A 20,210-nucleotide genomic window follows, 5' to 3' on the forward strand; every position below is an offset into this window, starting at 1 on the left:
CTAAAGTGTTTTTTGAATCCACAGCTGGAGAACTTCTTCAGAGGGCATTACAACCACCATCAGGTCACATTGCTCAGCTTCTTCACTGCCCCACAGGATGAGCTGGGTGGGGTGCTCTGATTCCTTCTGGAAAACAAATGCACTCCCTCAAACACCCTCAGGCTGCTGAGTTAGGCTGCTTGTCCTTTTTCCCACAAAGTGTTCCTCTCATCCTTCCTGCCGCAGCTGCCCAGAGAACCCACAGCCACAGAAGCTGCTAACCTGCATTCTCACTTGAACTGGACATTCTCACATATTCCTGAGGAGCTGTTGATTGATTTCTCCTTAGCAAGATGCTGAGAAGCTCAGAGGGGTAGCAGGGGACGTGGAGCAGTGTTGACAGTGACACAGCTGGTTGGTTCAGGGAGCAGCTGCTCAGGCAGGGTCAGTCCCTGCCTCCCAAGCCATTTTCCCTGAAGCACCAGGAGCATCTTCCCTGACCAGGGAATTTTTAAAAAGCCTTTCACATTCAATGGCCTTTTATTTCCCTTCTTTTCTATATAGCCCTGAACAATTGCTGGTGCTGCCATAGCTGGTTAGAGGATGGTGCTGATAATGCCAAAATTGTGGGTTTGATCCCCATATGGGCCATTCACTTAAGAGCTGGACTTGTTGGTCCTTGTGGGTCCCTTCCAGCCCAGAAGATTCTGATCCTGTGATTCTGAAAATGCAGCAGTGTGAGGGGAAGAGATAGGAGGAGTTTCTGAGGCTTCTTGGACCTATGGCATGGACAAGCCGCAGGATCATTTCCTGCAAGGGGACACCCCTGTGGGGTGTGTAGAAATCAAAGCACTGAACTCTTTTTTTCTCTGAATCAATGGGATATAAAAAGGGCAAGGCTTCCTGGCAATCTGCTTTTTCTGCCTGTCCCATGCTCCTGTGAATACCCAGCATGCTAAAAACCAATAAAGCACAATAAAAAAAAGTTACCAGTGTGTCTGGCAGGACAGCAGTGGGGCAGCAGGAGTATTGGAAGATTTTACTTATTTTCCAGGTAAGGAAAGGCAGGGTCAAAGCTGCCACAGCAATGCCAGCAGAGGAGATGAGGGCAGTAACCAGCCACATGGATTTGTCACCTGGAAATGAGAGAGCAGCAAAACTTCTCAGAGACACTGCAGGGAGCAGGCACTCACTGCAGCCAGCCTGAGCCCTGTGTGGCTGCTCCTCCACCCACCCTGGGGACATCCCTCCCCAGCAAACTCCAGTGCCAGGCTGGGGGGCTGCACTCCTCACCCTTCCTGTTGTTCCTCTCCCAGGGAACAAACACAGCATGTTTGCAAACCAGGCAGGAGGTTCAGGGTGGAAACAAAAGGAAGAGCATTTTTTGGCTTAAGCTTTTTTTTTTTACTTAGAGATGGGGTAACTGAGAGGTGTTTTAAAAACTTTTATTCTATTTTTATTATTATTTATTTTTAAATTATAATATAATATATATTTATTTTTCTATTTATTCTTTATTAGTTTGAATTATTTTTATTATAATAATATAATAATGCTTATTTTAATTTTTAATTTAAATTATTATTTGATTTTAATATTTTAGTTATTTTAAATTTTATTCTAATTTTTTTTCTATTTTTAAATTTTGTGTGAAGGGTAAGACAATACAGATGGTATAATTCATGCCATCACAATCAGAAGCCAACTATATCAGAAGCTAACTTAAAAAATTCTCTACAAATTCATTTCCCACAAGCTTTGGGCATGGCAGGGGGCAGGAGGGAGGGCTGGCTCTTACCCTGAGCCCTCACACACTGCGTGGGGCTGAAGCTGCTGCTCCTGTTGATGGCCTGGACGTGTGTCTGAGCCTTCACACAGTACTCAGCTCCTGCCTCCATGGTGTCCAGGTGAACCACGGAGCTCACCTCCTTCAGCACCTTCTGCTGCACCTGCCCCACAACACAAAGCATCAGGGCACGGGCCAGGGATCTCCCATCAGAGAGCAGCCCTACCACTGGTGCCTTAAAGAACCTGGAAATGCAACAACACACACTTTGAGATAATATTAGTACAAGAGGTAACACAAAGGTTGGTCTTTATTGGAGGTCTCCAGGGACAGGTATGGAAAATGCCCACTCCCCACAGGCTGAATACAGATTTATAAATTTAGTAAATTAGCAACATTGAAAAAAGCATCAATTAAGAGCAGGAGTGGTGATGCAACTCCACCCCCCCTCCCCCAAGTTCAGGCCCCTTCTAAATCCTCCCTCCCACAGGTGGAACTGAAGTTTCTTGGTGAAAATGTGTCTCCAAGAGCTGGTTTTGGCCTTGGTTCCCAGGGAGAACCAAGGTAGGATGGAGGCTTTGGAATATATTTTGTCTTATGTCTCAGGGCAGGGATAAGCAATGGGAAAACCAGCTAGGAATGCAAAAACAGGCTACAGAGCTCCAAAAATTTGTGTAAAGGATACAGAGATATAGAAAAGGGAAAATGAAAAGATCTGGCATCATCAGGATGCTTGTCCAGCGAGGAAAGGAGGGAGCAGCAGGGCACGTCTGAGCCTGTGTGAGCAGGACAAAAGGAGGATGAAAGCAGCCAACACAAAGCACAGTGGAGAGCAGAATGAGCCCACACACCTCAGGAAGGGCAGGAGGGGTGGAAGGAAGGAGCTGTAAGCCAAAGAATCATAATGATGATGCTGGGCCACGGCCCTAGATCAGAGCCTGGTACCCTGCTAGGAGGGGATGTCTGAGGCCTCGACTGATCTGGGCTTTTTCTGGGCGTGATGGATGCCAAAACCATCACCATCACCTGTGACAGGAGTGTGAGAGCTGTGCCAGAGAGCTCAGAGAGGGAATGGACCAGCTAGTGAGGGGTCAGTGAGTTTGGTGTGTGCCACACTGCAGCAAATGGAAAGAGCGTGTGAGCAGCAGTGCAGCAGGCACAGGGCCTGCACGGCCTCCCTGGCAGGCAGCAGGCTGAGACAGGAGAGGCAGAGTCATGGTGACTGCACCTTGGAAGCCCCTCTCCCCTCCTTCCGACCCTTGCTTATCTCTCTGTAAGACTATAGCTCGCTTTCCTTTGACCCTTACTATTGGACAATTCCTAAAACTCCTGTACCCTATGTAAAGAGCTACTTTTGCCCAGTTTGTCAGAAGAGCTGTCCCTGAGTCCTTTGCAGAAGATCAATAAAGGACACCTCTGTGGAACCTCATACAGCCTTCTCCTCTCTCTCCCTGCGTCTGCCAAAGGCACTCAGCAAGCCAAGAGCTGAATTCACAAAGAGCTGATGATCACTAAAGAGCTGATCTCACTTAAGAGCAGAGCTTGCTAAGGTTGCCTGTGGCTGGGAGCTGCCTGGAGCCCGGGCAGGCTGTGCTGAACAGGACTGAGCTATCTGGACCCATGGCAGCCCACAGGGGACACCCCAAAACCAGGCCGAGGTGAGCCCTATGCAGCAGTACATTCTTTTATTGCCACAAATAGGTCTGCATTCATTGCTAGCAAAATGAATTTGCTGTTTCCAGTGTCCCCAGCCATGAGAGGATGGCTAACAGCTCCCCAGCTGCTCCTCTTGCTGTGCTGCAGATGCAAACCTGTTCTCACAGAAGGCCTGATCAGCCTCCAGCTTCACACATATGGAAAATTCCTACAGGCCAGGAGTGCTCCCCTGGCAGGGCAAGTCCTTCCCACCATCAAAATAGCCTTCTCCACAGATGCATGATATGGAGGGCCATTAGTTTGAAAAGATTTCAAGGACAAAATCAGGTCTATGACTACCTGGGGTGATCTCTTGCAAAAACATCAAAATGAGACATGTCAAATGTAAAAATAATTAAAAAAAATAATAAGAGTCCCAGCACAGGAGTTGTATTGACAGCAAAACTAATGTTTTCAACAGTCCAGTTGGTAGAAAGTATTCCGAAATTTAGAATTAATGTTGAGGTCATTAAGATCACATGCTGAAGAAGATTTAATATTTCATTCATAAAACACAACCTATAGATACAAGCCTATTGCTTGTTTTTAAGGTGTCAGAAAGCCCATGGACAAGGTTGATCTCATTTAGCTGGATCTTACAGTGGGCAGTCCTGCTCCTGATGCCTCTTTTTAGGCTAAAGACTTTTGTATGAGTAAATTGCTAATTGAGAGTGGCAGGAAGTCATTGTGGGGACTTGGTATTAGCAGAGGTGATCAGGAAGAATAATGAAAACTGATACCTGCTAGTGTTACTAAAAACCCACTTCACAATAGCAAAGATGACAGACAACTGTGAAGAACACAGGATCTGGTAATAAAGCAACAAATGCAATTCAACCCCCAAAAATGTGGAATTTTGCTCATGAGAATTTTTCTCCTACATTTTCACAGCATCCTCCCTCAGAAACAGGAGCCTAGGGTTCAGGCTCCATGGGATTGTCAGCTCTGTGGTAGTCACATCAACAATTGCTGGAGAGACAAGGGAGTGGGAAGACTTGTTTTGTTTCATGGTGCTAACACAGAGTGTTCCTGCACCTTGGACTCTGCAGATTTCTCCCTGCCCACCCTGGTAAAGACAAAAATAGCTGTGAGGGCTTCCACAGGGAACAGCTCAGTAGTCTGGGAGTCCTTGGATGGAAAAAGATACAGAATATGAAACTAATAGAGTGGTAGGGAAAGTGAATGGGGAATAATTGTTTTCTCTCTCATCTCCAAATCAAGGTTGAGACTGCAGAGGAGTTAAGGTGCAGAATTGCTCATTGTAGGAAGCTGTACACACTAGAAGTTTACACAGATTGAAAGCCAGAACAGATAAATTAATGGAACAAAAATCCATCAAGGACTACTAAAGCTGCAATTTCTTGCTCAGAAAACTGAGAAAAGTTTGTCAGCACCTCAGTGTGACACCTTAATCCCAGTCTGAGTAAAGCAGATTAAGTTCAGAGGGAGAAGTCAGCACAAACGCCTTTGGTTCCTGACTTCTGGCTCCTAGCTGTAGTTGAGGTATGTGGGGGGATTCCTTTTCGCAGAGAAGGAGATGTGGAAAGAACAGACAAGCTTCTCTATGAGGAGCCCACAGCAACCCCCTGGTGTGTGCAGGGTGAGACAGCACCAACCCACTCCAGGCAGGTCCTTCAGCCCCACAGCAGGAGCTGGGACTGGCAAACAGTCTCAGTGTGCATCCCTCAGGGCACTCTTAGTTATTTCTTACAACCTGATGGTAAAACTCACCCTGCCCTCCTGGCTCTTCCTCCAGTAGAGCACCCGGAACTGGAAGGAGGGTCCCATGTCTGCCAGCTCCACCAGCAAATGGTGCCCCTCTGCCACGGCCCTCAGCAGGGGTGGGGTCAGGGAAGCTGCCAACACAGAGACCACCATTACCACCCAGAGACAGCCCTGAAATCCCCCCTTCTGTCCAGACAGGAGGGGAAGAGAGGCTGCCATCACCACTGGAATAACATCAGTCTGCAAGAATAGCTTCAGCGGGGCAGGAACCTCTCTGCTCTTCCTCCCTGTGTGTCCAAATACAGGAGCAGACTTTCAGCAGGAGAAGGACCATGGCTGGCATTGCAAATGGGAATTTGGCAACAGCTGAGCTGCACAGAACTTGAAAGGCTTTGAATTTTCTCCTCCAGCAGTGGAGGAGCTGCTTGGCCTGAGGGCGCCACGAGAACAATTGCAGCAGAACCAGCTGGGCCACAGAAGCTGGGACAACAGATCAGGTCAGCTCTCGTGCTCCTGGACAAGATCAGCTCTGCCACACAGAAGAGGAGCTGGAAAACCACTGCTTTTCATGGGAATTTTGGCAGTTATTCAAAGATGAAGGAAAAACATTACGAGCCTCAGGGTAATTCACATGAATCCTGATTTTCTTTTAGTATCTGTATGGTTTTAGACAGACTTGGGCTGATGATCTGCTGTGACTTCAGGTTTTGCAAATGTATGCAAGTAAATCTTTAGGCGATTTGCTTCCTGCTTACTTTGATATTCAAATCTTGGTTTTGTCTGGGGTTCTGCTGTGAGGAATATGAGTGAAATAATGAGAATCAATCGAGCATAGATGAAACTGTGCACTGTACATTTATGAACATTTATGAACTGGGAAGTTCAAGGCAGTACAGAGATCATGTTTGCACTATTTATCTGTGCCATTATTCACACTTTTATCTATGCCAATTTTTACCACTCTGCTGTAGCTGAAACACGTTTCAACTTCTTTGCTTTCAAGAAAACAAGGAGAGTGATGCATGGTGCCATATAGAAGAGATGTTCTTAATAGAATTTGCTCTTACATCCAGTGAATTGCCACTAATACTGAGCAATATGAAAACATAAAATCCAAGCATGTACATGATGTGCCAAAAATGGGAAGCCTGGAAATCTACTTTGTACTTCTAAATGAAAAGCTGAAAAAAATTAAAAAAGATTAAAATCTCTTTAGCACCACATCTCAAAATTAAAAAAAAAACAAAAACAACCCTGTTATCATTTGGTGGATAAAAGCAAATATTGTGCTAATGTATTAACAAAAGGACATTGCAAGTTGCCGCTGCCAAACAAACAGGAGCATTTTTATCTAGCTCTGTGCTGGCACACTGGATACCAACTAACTCATTGAATGTTGAGAAATGAAGGAAGACTGACTAAATTGTTTGCTTTAGGAAGATTTTTTCAGGAAGAGTGACTAAATGGTTTGCTTTAGGAAGATCTTTTCAAAGTGTTTTCCATGAGTTATCCTGCTCGGTGTGCTTCTGCCCCTGTGCCTTTGGCCCTGGGGCTGTGCAGTCTGGAGGAGCCCTGGGCTGTGCTGCTGCCTTGGCTGCCTGGACAGAACCTGTGGGCTGGGTTTGAGTCCCCTAGCTCCTCTCAGACTCAGTGCCAGGCTTCCTAAGAGGTGCGACAGCAGAGCAGGAAAATGCATAAGGATAAGAAATTGCAGTGACTTTTCTTTCTATTTTAAACATCTGTCACATTCACACTGAATCCCAATGCAAGCTGTAGCCTCTGAACTCTGAACACAGCTCAGTCTGAAGGCTGCTTTGGGGTCCCTAAGACACAGGACCAATCTGCCAAATATTTCACTGAACCCTGAGAGGCTGCTGCTTTTGTTCCTGTCAGTCTCAGGGATGTCCTTCTCCTGTCTCTGCCTGACAGTGTGGTCTGTGCCTCTGTCTGTGCCTCCACAGCTGCTGGAAAAGGGGAGGATTTTTTATCTAAAGCACTCTCTAGACTATGCTACCACACAAAGAGACACAGTCACCAGCTTAGGTGGCACTTCTGACAGTGCTGCTTTGACCAAGACCTCTGTGTGAGTGAGGACTGCTCCATCATGAAGTAGTGAATAACTTCCAAAGTTGGATGAATTTTTAATATTGGGTCAATTCTGGTTTAGGACAGACAATTTCTTGCCTGGCTGAAGCTGATGAATGCTGCCCATCCCAGACTGAGAGCTGCAGTCTTAACCTCAGCAGATCTTTCCCACCACAGTTTTTGTTGACTACATGGCAGAGAACAGAGGAAATTATTCCAGAGAAACATTATGCTCATTTAATCCTTGGGTTGAGCTGGGCCTCAGGCTTTGCAGGACTTGGAAGGATGTGGAGAAAACATCCTGCATTGCTAGAAGGAAATTAATGCTGTGGGTTCCAGTTTTCTCTCCTCTTTTGAGGTCACCTGAAAGATGGGAAGAGGGAACCATGGAGTGGGATTTTCAGGACAGTACAAGGCACATAGAGCATGACAGAGCTGTTTTCTAGAGTAAAAGCTCCCTTAGGATCAGGTTCTGGACCTCTTACAGGTGACTACCTGGCTTGGATTAAACGACAGCAAGCCTGGTTGAACAGAAACCTTTAAATTTAAGGATAAGAATGACCAGCCTGTAAAAGGAAGTTCCTGGAGTCATCTTGCTTATCTTTGAAACCCTTGAAATTCAAGTCCAGATGATTATGGCTCTGCCTTGGGATGAACTCATGCCCAAGAACTTTGTCTGAGAAGGGAACCCCCCAACCAAGCATCTTGAAAGCTGAGAAGCAGGGTGTGCTCTGTGCATATCTGTGCTCTGCCTGCCACGCTCTGGGCACAAACAGGCACCTGAGAACACCCCAACACCCAGCTCTGAGAGTGCAGCCCAGGAGATGTCATTGAAGCCCGGACGCACTCATGGCGCGGTTGAAGAAGCCTTTCGTGGTGCCCCACTGTGACCTGGTGGCACCAAGCTCTGCCCTGACACGCAGCTTGTAGGCCACGGTGGCTGAGATGTCCTCCGTGAGGTTGCACATGGTGGCTGTGGTGAGGGAGCACTCCGAGATGGGGATCCAGCTCCCGTTGGCGTATTCCCGCTCGTATTCCCTGAGGAGGAGAGGAAGCAACAGGCAGCAGTCTGACACGAGCTCTATCTGTGTAGCCAAGGATGCTGGTGGGTTCTTTCCAGGTAAAACCTGCACTGGGATGCACTGGGGACAGAGCACCACAGGTGTTTGGAAGCAGTGTGGGTGTGTTTTGGATCTTAGCTGGAGAAAACCACCCCGAGCGGGTTCGTGAGCCAAATGTGGTGTTGTGGGAGGTGGGGACAGCCCACACAGTGTTGATGCAGCAAGCCCTGCCCACTCATCTGACTTGATCACTCCCAGTCCCAAAGCCATATTGTAATAAAAGTCAGAGCTCAAGATGTATCCTTGGCAATGAAACCTCCTGTGGTGTCAAATGTTTAAAAGCTTTACAAGAAATAAATCTCAATGTTTTCTCCTTCCTCTTCTAAACAAAATGTTGCAAATCTTCTTAATTTTTGAATTCTTGGATAGAGTCAGATTTCTTATATGGAATTGATCACACCTTGGATTACTCCAGCATCCATTAACCTGCAAACTGTCCCAGAATTGGAACGAAAGGAATTTTTCCTTTCTCATTAACAGTGCTAAACTTCTCTTAGGCTTGTGAACTGAATATGATCAAGACACCCAACAATTTAGAACCTAAAGTTGAGATAAACAATGTTCAAAAAGCAAAAAGAATAAAAAAAAAATTGAGTAGTTACCCTTGAAACTCAACTGAGTATTTCACAGTTGCTCCCTGGACGATCACAGGACTCCAAGTTAAGAAGTGTTTCATGTTGGTTGAAAGAATGGAGATACTCTGAGGTGCTGGCAACAAAACATCTCCTCCTAAAATTCCCAGTAAAAGAAAGAAAGAAAAAAAAAAGAGTTTACCTGGGGGTGGGGGGGGGCGGGGGGGGGGAAGCTTAGAAGAATAGTGCAAAACAGTGTTTTGCATTAGAGAAGCACATGCCACATTTCACTACAGTCACTTCAGTGTTTGAAGTATATTACAGAGAAGAAGAAAGGATGGAGCAGCTCAGCTAAAAGTGCTCCTTTGCCTTATTTTAGTTTTTCATTGTATCACTGAAACAGTTTGACCAAGACCTCTGTGTGAGTGAGGACTGCTTCCTGATGAAGTAGTGAATAGCTTCCAAAGTTGGATGCATTTTTAATACTGGGTCAGTTCTGGTTTAGGACAGAGAATTTCTTGCCTGGCTGAAGCTGATGGATGCTGCCCATCCCAGGCTGAGAGCTGCAGTCTATTGCAGTCTAACAGTGACCTCAGCAGATCTTTCCCACCAGAGTTTTTGTGATGGGAGGAAAAGGCCAAGCCCTCCATTTGGGTTTAATGGAGCCAAAAACCAGACTTGGCTCTGTTGCACTCCATAAACTGTTCCAAGGAGGCCGTGGTTCCAAATGTGTTGTTCCTTTCCAGGCTGGATTTGCTGCTGAGGGAGATCCCAGCTCTGGGATAGCTCCTTCAACAGGATTCTGACAATGGAGGGTCCTGTATGCTGTGATCAAAGTTTATTAACAGAATAAGCTTATTCCATGCTCTATGACAGGAATTATTACTTTCCTCTGAGGTTTCCACAGCATAACTAAGGGATGGTGGTTGATTTTACCCTGGAGTATTTTCATATAAGATCCTTGGCAATGTTTGGAGCACAGGAGGCAGGATGCCCCACGGACTACACTGTGGGAACTTTTCAGACTTATCTTCTGCTGCTTTCCAGTCCCAGGAAAGTCCCATTCTCTCTGCTCAGCAGGGAATGGTTCCCAAAAAACCACTGGGAGGGCGGAATGGATGGACTGGTTTCTATCAGCTCACTGGTGAGCACTCTCCCCAAAACAAGGTTACTGTGCTATCACAGTGTGTTACTTAAAGATTATTTTTTGATTAAATTTATTTCACTTAACCAGGTTTGTCATCCAATAGTCTTTACCTGCGTCTAAAAATGGTGTTTTCTTCTGAGCCATGTTTACAAAGTTATCCAGCAAATTGTCAGTTGTTCTACCCATGATCAAAACCAGGCTGACAAGTCCATGAGCAATGTTTTTAAATAATTGGAACAATAGCTGTCTAATTTCCTGTATCATATTGTTATAAAATTACTAATGATGTGGGCAATCATTATGCCAGCTCTCCTATGATTCTTTGGCACAAGTCATACATTATTGACACAATGCTCAGCTGCTCTTTGAAATAAAATTCAGGTTTCTCTGGGATGAGAAATTTTCTTCCTTGTCCTTTAGACAATGGAATGGTCACTCTCTGCCAGATCCACAGTTCTGGTAGGCTCTGGCTCCATAGGCTCAGAGCACCATAGTCAAAGCACTTGCAGTCTTTAAAAAATGAAAAAAGCAAAGTTTTTAGTGACCTTCACACTGCAGCAGAATCACAGTGTGAATCACATGTGTGAACAACATGAACTAGGTTGGAAAGCAAAGCATAACCACCCATTTGGTCTCTTGTGCACTCCATTCTTCTCCATGCTTGGTTAATCAGCAGACGAGGGAGGGATGGCCCCAGATGTCTTGTTACTTTTTCTTGCGCTTGGTTCCCATGTTAATTTTGGGATTTGGCATACTTGAGGGTGTGAATTCCATACCAGATTTCCTTTTCATGAACAAACATTGGTTCTCCCCAGGACTCAGAGACACAACGAAGCTCAGGTCTGAGCAGGGGTGAACTGCACTGAAGGTTTTCCTATTTTTCAAGTCTTGACTTTAGGACATTTTTGATATAATTTTTTTTGCATTCAATAGTGCTAAACCCTATATTATTAAACTGTCTAGAAACTTATTTGAAAAGCAGAGAATTCTGGATTGGACTATCAGTCTTGTAATGGCCCAAGGGTTATTTCCTGCCGGCTGAGACCAATCTTCATTTCCTGGCTATGCTTGGCTTAGTGCACTTTTTTCTTGTCAAAACCAGTGCGTCTTCTACTGGCACAGTGGCTGCCACCTCACTTCAGCTGAACCACAAAAGTTCATATAGAAATTAGGAAAATTCAGAATTATGAAGATACAGAAATTATGAAAAGTTCGTACAGAAATTCTTTCCTGCTTTCATTAGGAGAAGCTCTGTACCCAATGGCAAGGTACACGCCTCTATAAAAGCAGTTCTCTGGTTTAAGTTCCTGTTTGGCCTCAGATGCTGAAAGCTGCAGTTTGGAGGAGAGTTCATGCTTTTCCAGAGTACTTTTGATCTGGACATAATCCTGTGTCATAGCCAAGCAAATTATATTCATGGTTTCTCCCACCCATCTGTTGCAACAGCCCAAAAAGCAATTGTAACGAACACAAATTTAACAGTGGGAGGAAAGACAATCCTAGGTTATATAAATAGCACTGAGTACAAAGAATAAAGTGTTTTGTTTGAATGCTGAAATAATCCAGCAGCTCTAGCTTGTTCATTTTGAAGGAAAAGGAAACAATAATCATCCAAAGCAGGAGACAACTGGACAGAGACCCAGAGGGCTGAGAGCCCAGAGCTGCCACATTCCCATCTGGTTTTGGATCCACCAGCAGCCTCACAGGAAAAGCCAAACTACTCATTCAAGCCAGGGTATTGACTCTCACCCTAATGCCTCCAGTCATGCCAAAGAAATGATATTTTCTCTGTAAATAGCATTTTTGTCTCCTACCCTATCAGCAGTATATTCTATTTAATTTGTTACACAAAGAATACATTTCCATTTAGAGTGGTGATGGCCCTTTTAATTTAGTGGTTTTACTCGCTTTGCGTTAGAGAATTACAATTAAAAAACCATGGTCAAACCATAGCACGTTTGTCTGTCTTACATTTTAGTTTAAAATACCTTAAATAAACCTTGATAAAGTTCCATTCCTCTGGGATAGATTTTAATATCCTTGTTGCTCTGTGAATATAGAACAATGTAATATTTTCTCATTACTTGCTGTTACTTCATCACTACTATCACGACTACTTATTGCTAATATTTAAAAATATTAATACAGTTACCTCTTTGTTCATAATATTATCTCTTTTTAGGGGTTCAGCAAACACAAGAAGAAACAGCAACCTCAGACTTGGTGCTGTATAGTATTCAGGAGTGCTTTACCTGGCCTATCCCTTAAAATTTTATATATAAGGCTGAGAAATCCTTCCTGTTGTGGTAGTAAGCATTGGCTTTTTAACTTCCAGTTATTGTATTGTTTAACCTTCTTTTGCTAGTCTGGAGAACAACAATACCACCAGCTTTTTGAATCTTGGAGCATGGTCTGACTCTGAGGAAATTTCAGTCAAGGGAAATCTGACAAGGGAATTCTCAACACTGGTAACAATAAAATAACATCCTGAGAAGAGAAAGGCATTTCTTTGTTAGCTAAATGTTAAAAATGAAAGCCACACATCTCTAAGTCCTGAAAATAGCAGTTTCCACAAGGATAATAAATTGTGCTAAAATCTCTTTGGCTAGAACTCCAACCTGCAGGCTCTGGGGCCATCCCTCCCTCATCTGCTGATTAACCAAACTCACAGCGAGAGGCAAGACCCTGCTACATCCCCCTTGGCTTTTTCTGTCCCCAGCATCCAGAACCAAAGCCCAGAGTCCTGGGCTAGACAGTAACACACTGTCTCCTGACCTGGAGCCTGCTCTGCACAGCATCAGGGGCAGCTTAGGGCATTAACATTCCACCAAATAAATGTTCTCTGCTCAGAAAGGAGACTGGGACGTGAATTTCTGTATCTCAGGTTGAGGCCAAGAGAATGGCAGACAGGGTGTAAGTTATGCCACCTTCCCCTCCTACTCTCTGTCACGGTGTGAGGCTGGCAGTCACCACCCACAGAGGCAGCAGTGCTCCTGCCTGGAACAGCTCTCAGGTAGCCAAGCCTTGAGCAAAAATACAGTAACAACAACTCCACATTTCTTTAAAGAACCATTGTCTAGCTCTGTCATCTTTTAAAATATAGTTGTCATAATCTTCCCTATTGCACAGAATAAACCTTCCCAGCAGAAACCACTTGATGCTGTCACTGGATTCTGTCTGAGCATCTAACAGCTATAAATAGTGAGGCAGCTGTAAAAAGATTTTTTCTGAGGCAGAGGAAAAAAAAGGAACACAAGACAACCAGAATGTTGTTGACACAACCTAAAATGGCACATTGAGGAAACCTGGACCAGGGAAAACCCAAGCAGACTGGCCATGTTTGCTTTGTAGAAAACAGAGATTGCAAACATTGGAATGCAGTCAGGAGATTGAGACCAAGCTCCTCTGACATGGGTCTGGTGTGGAGCATGTACTTGGAGGAGCAGATTACCAGTTGTACAGCCTCCTTCCAGGGTGAAGGAGACCCTCAGAGAAGCGATTTGAGCTATTAATTAGCACTTTATACCCTTCCTCTCTGACCCTGCATCCCCTCCACAGGCAGAGCATCCCTGTGCTCAGTGATCAGTATTGAAAAGAAGAATTGAGAGTTCAGCTTCTCACAGAACAGCAAAAGAACAGAGACAAATACAGCATTACTTAAATTCCTTCAAACTGAAATTTCTCTCTAGAGTTCAGAAATAACCTGCAGAACAGAATTTACAGATTGCCTTTTTCATTTGCTTATTGTGATATTCATTTTAGAAAAAGAATTAAAATTCAAGATCACCTGACCTCGTACTCATTAACTTAAGTGCTGCCGAGGCATCTTGAACAAAAGGACGAAAGACTTTGTTACTCACAGCCACTCTGTCTCCTGCTCCGGTAAGTGAAGATCTTTCAGTCATTTACCTGAGAGATTTGGAGCGCTCAGAGTGCACAGGAAGAGACAGATGAGCTCTGGTGGCATTTTGCTCAGGTTTTGCCCAGGTTCACACCCTGTTCCACATCTGAGGAGTTTCCCCTGGCAGCCAGGGAGCCTTTTCTGGGCCAGCCATGGTGGGCAGCGAGTGGAGGCTGCAGGGCAGTGTGAAACTCCTGCTGCCTGCCTGCAGAGTGCCAAAGAGGCACAAAGACTGTTTGGGAGGGTGCAGCTGCAGGGAGTGCCAGGTAATTGCTGCCAGCAGCCCTGTGCAGGTCTGTGCAGCTCTCTGCTGGATGGGGCAACTCTGCTTCACTCCCTGACAGATTACAGAGGCTGGTAAGGAGGAAAGAGGAGGTGTTGGGTTTTTCCATTCAGCTGTAATGCTCACTCTTCTGCTCAGCTGTTGGATTGAGCCCTTTTGTGACCCAGAGATGGGGCAACTGAGAGGTGTTTTAAAAACTTTCCATTTTCAGTCTCATGTGAAGTGTGAAACAATACAGATGCTAAAATTCAGGCCATCACAATCAGAAGTCATGCATGTGTTCAATGGTATTAGCAATAGGAAAATGTGCTTTTTGCAGGGAAGCAAAAGAAAGATTTGCAGAAGAAAGGCAAAATTTACTTGTCAGTAGGAAAAAACACCAATTTGTTCTCTTGTTGTACCAAGAAATTATAAATAAGGCAGCTCTGAAGTTTGAACTATTGTTCTGTTAGAGCTCTGTGGCATATCTGCTTCTTCACTAGGTTGCTCTTGTGGTGCCATAAGCACGTGGAGGAATTTTGATTAAACATTTTGATTAAATATTCAGCCATAAGCTGAGGAGAATCTCAAAGCCTGTATGACGTGTCAGAGTTGTGCCTCACACCATTCTCTTTATTACTTAAACAGATGCACAGAAGAGAGTTTTCGCAGAGTTTGCATGATATTTACTGGGATCAAGTCCACAGCTGGAAGTTTTGCTTTTCAAAGATTTCTCCCTGTCCATGAGCAAGTCAGACCTTTCATTTTCAAGGGTGGGGAAGATAAATGCAGGCCCATTTCCTAATTAATCAGTGATTAGAAATGAGAGGGAGAGTGGATCTGCCACAGGAATGAGGATTGCAGCTGCCCTGTGTTATCAGCAAGGTTCCAAAATGAAAACTGTGATAATACTGCATTATATTTCCTGCCTTAATGTGGTGTGTATAAAGAAAACTCGAGGTGGAAGCTGAAGGTAGTGCACACACAGGGCTGAGGGGTGCAAAACAGCAGGCTTGGAACAGAGGTGATTATTTAGATTACAGCAGCAATGAAAGTGGCAAAACACCTTCTGACATTTCCCCCTGTTCTGAAGGGCTGTATGAAAATACATGGTTTTATAGAGATAAAATGGACACTTTCAGCTGCACAGTTTTACTTTTAGAGCTGTACCAGTTTTACAGGTCTTTTTGAAATTGCTGAAACAAATATTTGTATAACTTTTCCTTATCAATTATGGTCCCTGTGAAATATTTTAATGTTATTCAGCATGTGTTTCTAAAGATAAAAGATACAAAACATGTATTTCTAAAGATAAACATCTGTCTGATTGACTTTGTTTTGCAATTCTTGCCTTGCATTTCAAGTTATTCAGGCCAGTAGTTGCACCAGTAAGCCAGGATGCTGTGGAATTGCTGTGAAATCCATAACTAATTCAGTGTGGGGTGATCACATGAGGTAATTTCCAAGGAAAATGGATTGAAGGAACAGAAAAGAGAAAACACAGGTTACAATTATAAAGGAAAAGTTCCAGTTATTTGAGTAGTAACTGGGCAGGCTTTTATATAACACTATATAACATCCCCTGTTATACACAGATATCCTGAAGGATGTTAAAACATTTTAACAATGGATTTAATTATGTATTTGTCCTGGTTTAGGGCAATTTTGGGAGAAAAACCTCTAAAGGGGTTTCCTCTAGGAAAACAAATTCAAGTGGCCTCTCCCCAAGCTGGTTTGGGGAAAAGATTTTCTTAGAGAAAAGTGGAAAAAACTGTTTATGTGTGTATTGTGATATGCTTAAGATTCCAATCTGTGGAAGAACTTACATAAATGTGAAAAATATAGAGAAATATTTTATCTGGATGGCATCACTGAGTGAGAAATCATCTCTGATTAGGAGAAGACTTGAAGCCTTGCAAACCTGACCGGTGTGTGTGCCAGTTCTGTGTGCTGGAGGATTCAACATGACCTTGCTGTTAGTGCAGAACCTTTGCTTAAGGATTTACCTCCATTGCAAAACCACTGTGTGGGAGTGGAGGGAAGGGAAAACCATATTTTGGGAGGCAGCATGTGGCCGCCATTCCCAGGATTGGAAACAGGTCTGGGAGCTGCTCTCATTCCCCAACAATAACAAAGTCACTCAGCACAACAGCCACCTTTGGGTTATCTGTACAGATTTGGGTAAAAGGAACAGGAAATTGGGATAATGAAGAGCAAGAAGATAAAAGATGACTTGAAAGGCGTTTCAGAGAACATCCTTCTACTGTGGAAGAAAAACATTCCCGGGTTTGGGAAGTGTTCAGGACCACTCAGTCTGTCCCAAAGATGGAGAGGAGAAAGAGAAGGGAGGTTGGGAGGGATGCAGGAAGGAGCAGAGGCAGGGCTGGAGGGAGAAGGGAAGTGAGAGGAGGGATAGAAAGGAGGAAAGGGAAGAGAGGGGGTAGGAAGGAAAGGAAGGAAGAAATGAAAGGAAGAAGGGAGATGATGGAAGGAAGAAGACAATGTGGGGATTTTTGATTTTGCTGCTGCTGCATGTCTGAGAATCTGGAGACATTTGCTTAATTTAATATTATTTTTGTTCTTTCATAAATTCAAAAACTCACTCTTTCTTTCCTTGGAAAATACGTACTCACATTTCCAAGCCAGTCTCTTTTTGGAAACACTGGTGACTGCAGTGCTGCTGGGAAGCAGCTGAAAGGTTTATTTGCCTGACCTGCTGGGGAGTGGAGTGAGTCAGATCTGCAGCTGAGTGTTTGGGCAATGCAAATTTCAGGGAATTGGTGGGTCAGGATAAATGAGGTGTGAGGTTCCTGCTGCTGGGAGATGGCCTGGCCACACCAGGGGTCCCTGTCCTGGACATCAGTGCCACCATGAGCTGGGGACCAGCTGGCACAAGAAAATAAATGACCAGAGGGAGAAGTACTACAATAAAACACAGTGCTGGGTGTTTCCAAGAGAAATTATAGTGCTACCTGAAAGTAACTCGTTGCTGCATATCTAGAAAGCATTTTAAAAACTCTTTAAAGGGAAGGAGTTTGGTCAGGATAGACAATGGACCCCTAAAACCAGCTCTTTAAATTCAGGAGTTTTGAATGTTAACTTAAGTACATGGCTGGAAAAGCTGCAGTGCTGTGTTTTCACAGTTTATAGGTTTGGGCAGAAAGGTCTCCTAGAGCTTTCTCCAAACTGAGACACTAACTGCAAATATTTGCTTTTTGGGTACCAAGGAATTAATTGCTCAGTTAAATAAGTGGACTCAGGAGGAGGCAGTCATGCCCCTTTTCCCATGGTTAGACAAATAGCAAAATGACTTGTTTTACCCATCCAACTCTCCCTCAAGTCTCTGATCTCCACTTTTTCCGTGCTTCCAACCCTGCAGATATTAATTTGCTGCTTCCACTGAATGGCAGCCTGAAAATATGGACAAGATGAGTACAAGAGATGCTGCTGCTGAGCTGGAAATGACATTACCTGAATGCCTGATTTTCTCCTTTAATCTTCCAACCAGAATTTTCTCTATGAGAATTAGAGATCCAGCACAGCTCACTGGGTGGACTCTGGAGTTTACACATCAGTAGATATATAGACCTTGTCAATGAGCTAAGCTAAATAATTCTGTTTGAAAACAGTGCCAAAAGCCCTTTTAGGTTCATCTGATCATTGCCAAATCTGATCTCCTTTCTTATTATAGATGGAGTCCCTGAAATCAGAGTGAAAAAAAACAGAAAAATCACTCATTTATCGCATTCTTGAAATCCCAAAGGAGCTCAGATGTCACTGTCATGCTCGATAAAGAAGGATGCAGGATACACTTTGTGGTGTAAAAAGAAAAGGATCGATTTTAGTCTATTTTGTGCATCTCTTTTTATAAGGTTTTTAAAGAATATTCAGTGTCTATCCTCAATTGGTCAGTAACAAGTTGTTACCCTGTATTGACTGGTCACTCAGTTCCCCTGTGTGTACGTGCAGGAAAAGCTGGTTGTGAGAGATAGTTTTCATTTTTCAATCTAACGGTGTAAAAAGAGTTTATAAAAGTGGCTAGTGTTTATCACAGTACTAAAGCTCCTTCTTCGGGAAAGCAGGTTGTTTTCTGAGGTCCTAGAGCTCTTTCTCAGGAAAAGCAGATTGTTTTCTGCAGTTCTAGAGCCCTTTCTCAGGGAAGGCAGGTTGTTTTCCACAGTCCTAGAGCCCTTTCTCAGGGAAAGCAGGTTGTTTTCCACAGTCTTAGCTCTTTCTCAGGGAAAGCAGGTTGTTTTCCACAGTCTTAGGGTTCTTCCTCAGGGAAAACAAATTGTTTTTTGCTGCTGCAGAACTCTTCTCACAAAGAGCTGCCAGCTTTCTCATGGCTTCTGTTGGCTTGAGTCAAGGTTCAGTTTGTAGCCTTTGTCCTGCTGTTTCACCAGCACACTCAAAGGCCTCATTTCACGTGCAAGGCTCAATTAACTTTCACAGGAGCTGCTTCTGTATGAGCAGTGAGGTGTACTGACACCTCACAACACACGGCAGTGCACCCACAAGTATTCATGGGGAGAGCAAGGCTGGGGGATGCTGAACTCAGAGGGCTGAACTTCCCCAGGAGATGGGAGCTGTGCTGTGTAGGTCCCAAAATGTCCTTCTGGCACTGAAACCTTTGGCTGCACACACTCAGTGCCAACCATTTCTACTCTTGGCACTCTGCTGAAGTTTTTTGAAACCCTACATCAGAAGGAAACTGTTTTAAAGCAGAATAACTCAGCTTGCACTCTTGTAGGGGCGGTTAGGACTGGCTGCTCACTCTGCTGAGGGCCTGACCATGGCTTTGTGTGGAAGAGGTTTTACAGTGACTTCTGTGAGCCAGAGAGAAGTTTGATAAGAGGATCCATGTTTGCCCCTGAAAGAATTTGCTATCAAGGTCATTGGCATAGAAACCAAGAAAAAAGAAGGATAAATGAGAGAACCTGCAACTGCCTGTTCCAATGAGCACTTTGTTTGTCCCTTGTGACCAATGAGTAAAGTGTAAACTTAGGAGTCTTGTAAGAATGTATAAAAAGCATGCCTGCTATGATAAAAAGGGGCTTGAAGCCTTCTGAAAATGGAGTGTGTTGCTTTGTATTGTCTCCATCTCAACTATGACCACCTCAACTATGACAGCTTTGGATTTTGCTGCAGCAGAAATGATGTTTGTGTTCCTGAGGTCAGGAGGGGACCTGCCCGTGGTGCCCGAGCAGGGCAGCCAGCAGAGCTCCAGCCCTGCAGAGCTCCAGCCCTGCTCATCCTCAGCCCTGCTCATCCTCAGCCCTGCTCATCCCCCAGCTCAGTGTGCGATTTACACCTGCACCACAAAAGGGACTTGCTAGGAAATAGGAAAGACGGACTTTGGAGGAGCAAGTCTTTCTTGCTTAGGGGTCAAAGCAAAACCACAACTGAATGATCAAAGCTCAGTGCCAGAATGTTGACATAACAAGTGAAAAATTAAGGGAAATAAGGGAAATATAATCCTTGCTGTCTTATTTTTGCAATGCACTGCTTCAGTTTGATTCTCAAAGATTTCACATTTTTTCATTATTAAATGTTTTATCGTGATATGAAAAATAGTTGATTTTCAAGGAAGATCCTCAAAGAAGTTTTGTTTTTAAAATATCTGTGTTGATTTATTATAGAAATAGAGCTTTTTACCCATTTGCAAACACTGCATTACAATATACAAAAGAATGGGGAGAGAAGGAACGGAAAATTAGGTGTGAATTTCAGTGAAGGTGACAACATCTGCTAAATGTTCCCGGGGTCATTGAGACGTTAAAGGAACACTAAAATTTAGGAATTTCTTCGGTCACCACTAAATGTCACTGTTGCTCCACAAAATGACTGTAGGCATCATTTTGTCGAAGACAAAACCTTTGGAAGCTGTAATACACACTGGTAAATGCATTTCTGTTACATCTGCGTGAGACCCATCCC

General features: G+C 44.1%; 1 protein-coding gene across 1 annotated transcript in view; it reads right to left on the reverse strand.

The window, feature by feature from the left end:
- Nucleotides 1–20,210, reverse strand: part of IL20RB (interleukin 20 receptor subunit beta) — a 48,012-nt gene continuing 27,802 nt past the window's right edge. The window contains exons 2-8 of the mRNA XM_041401566.1: nt 14,022–14,216; nt 8,994–9,131; nt 8,118–8,308; nt 5,192–5,316; nt 1,778–1,928; nt 970–1,115; nt 1–126 (exon numbers count right to left, since the gene is read on the reverse strand). Of these exons, the coding sequence (XP_041257500.1) occupies nt 1–126; nt 970–1,115; nt 1,778–1,928; nt 5,192–5,316; nt 8,118–8,308; nt 8,994–9,131; nt 14,022–14,216 (1,072 nt within the window). The remainder of the gene's footprint in view (nt 127–969; nt 1,116–1,777; nt 1,929–5,191; nt 5,317–8,117; nt 8,309–8,993; nt 9,132–14,021; nt 14,217–20,210) is intronic.

Source organism: Onychostruthus taczanowskii, unplaced genomic scaffold, assembly GCF_017590055.1.
Source record: "Onychostruthus taczanowskii isolate IOZ18803 unplaced genomic scaffold, ASM1759005v1 scaffold19, whole genome shotgun sequence".
Classification (NCBI taxonomy): domain Eukaryota; kingdom Metazoa; phylum Chordata; class Aves; order Passeriformes; family Passeridae; genus Onychostruthus; species Onychostruthus taczanowskii.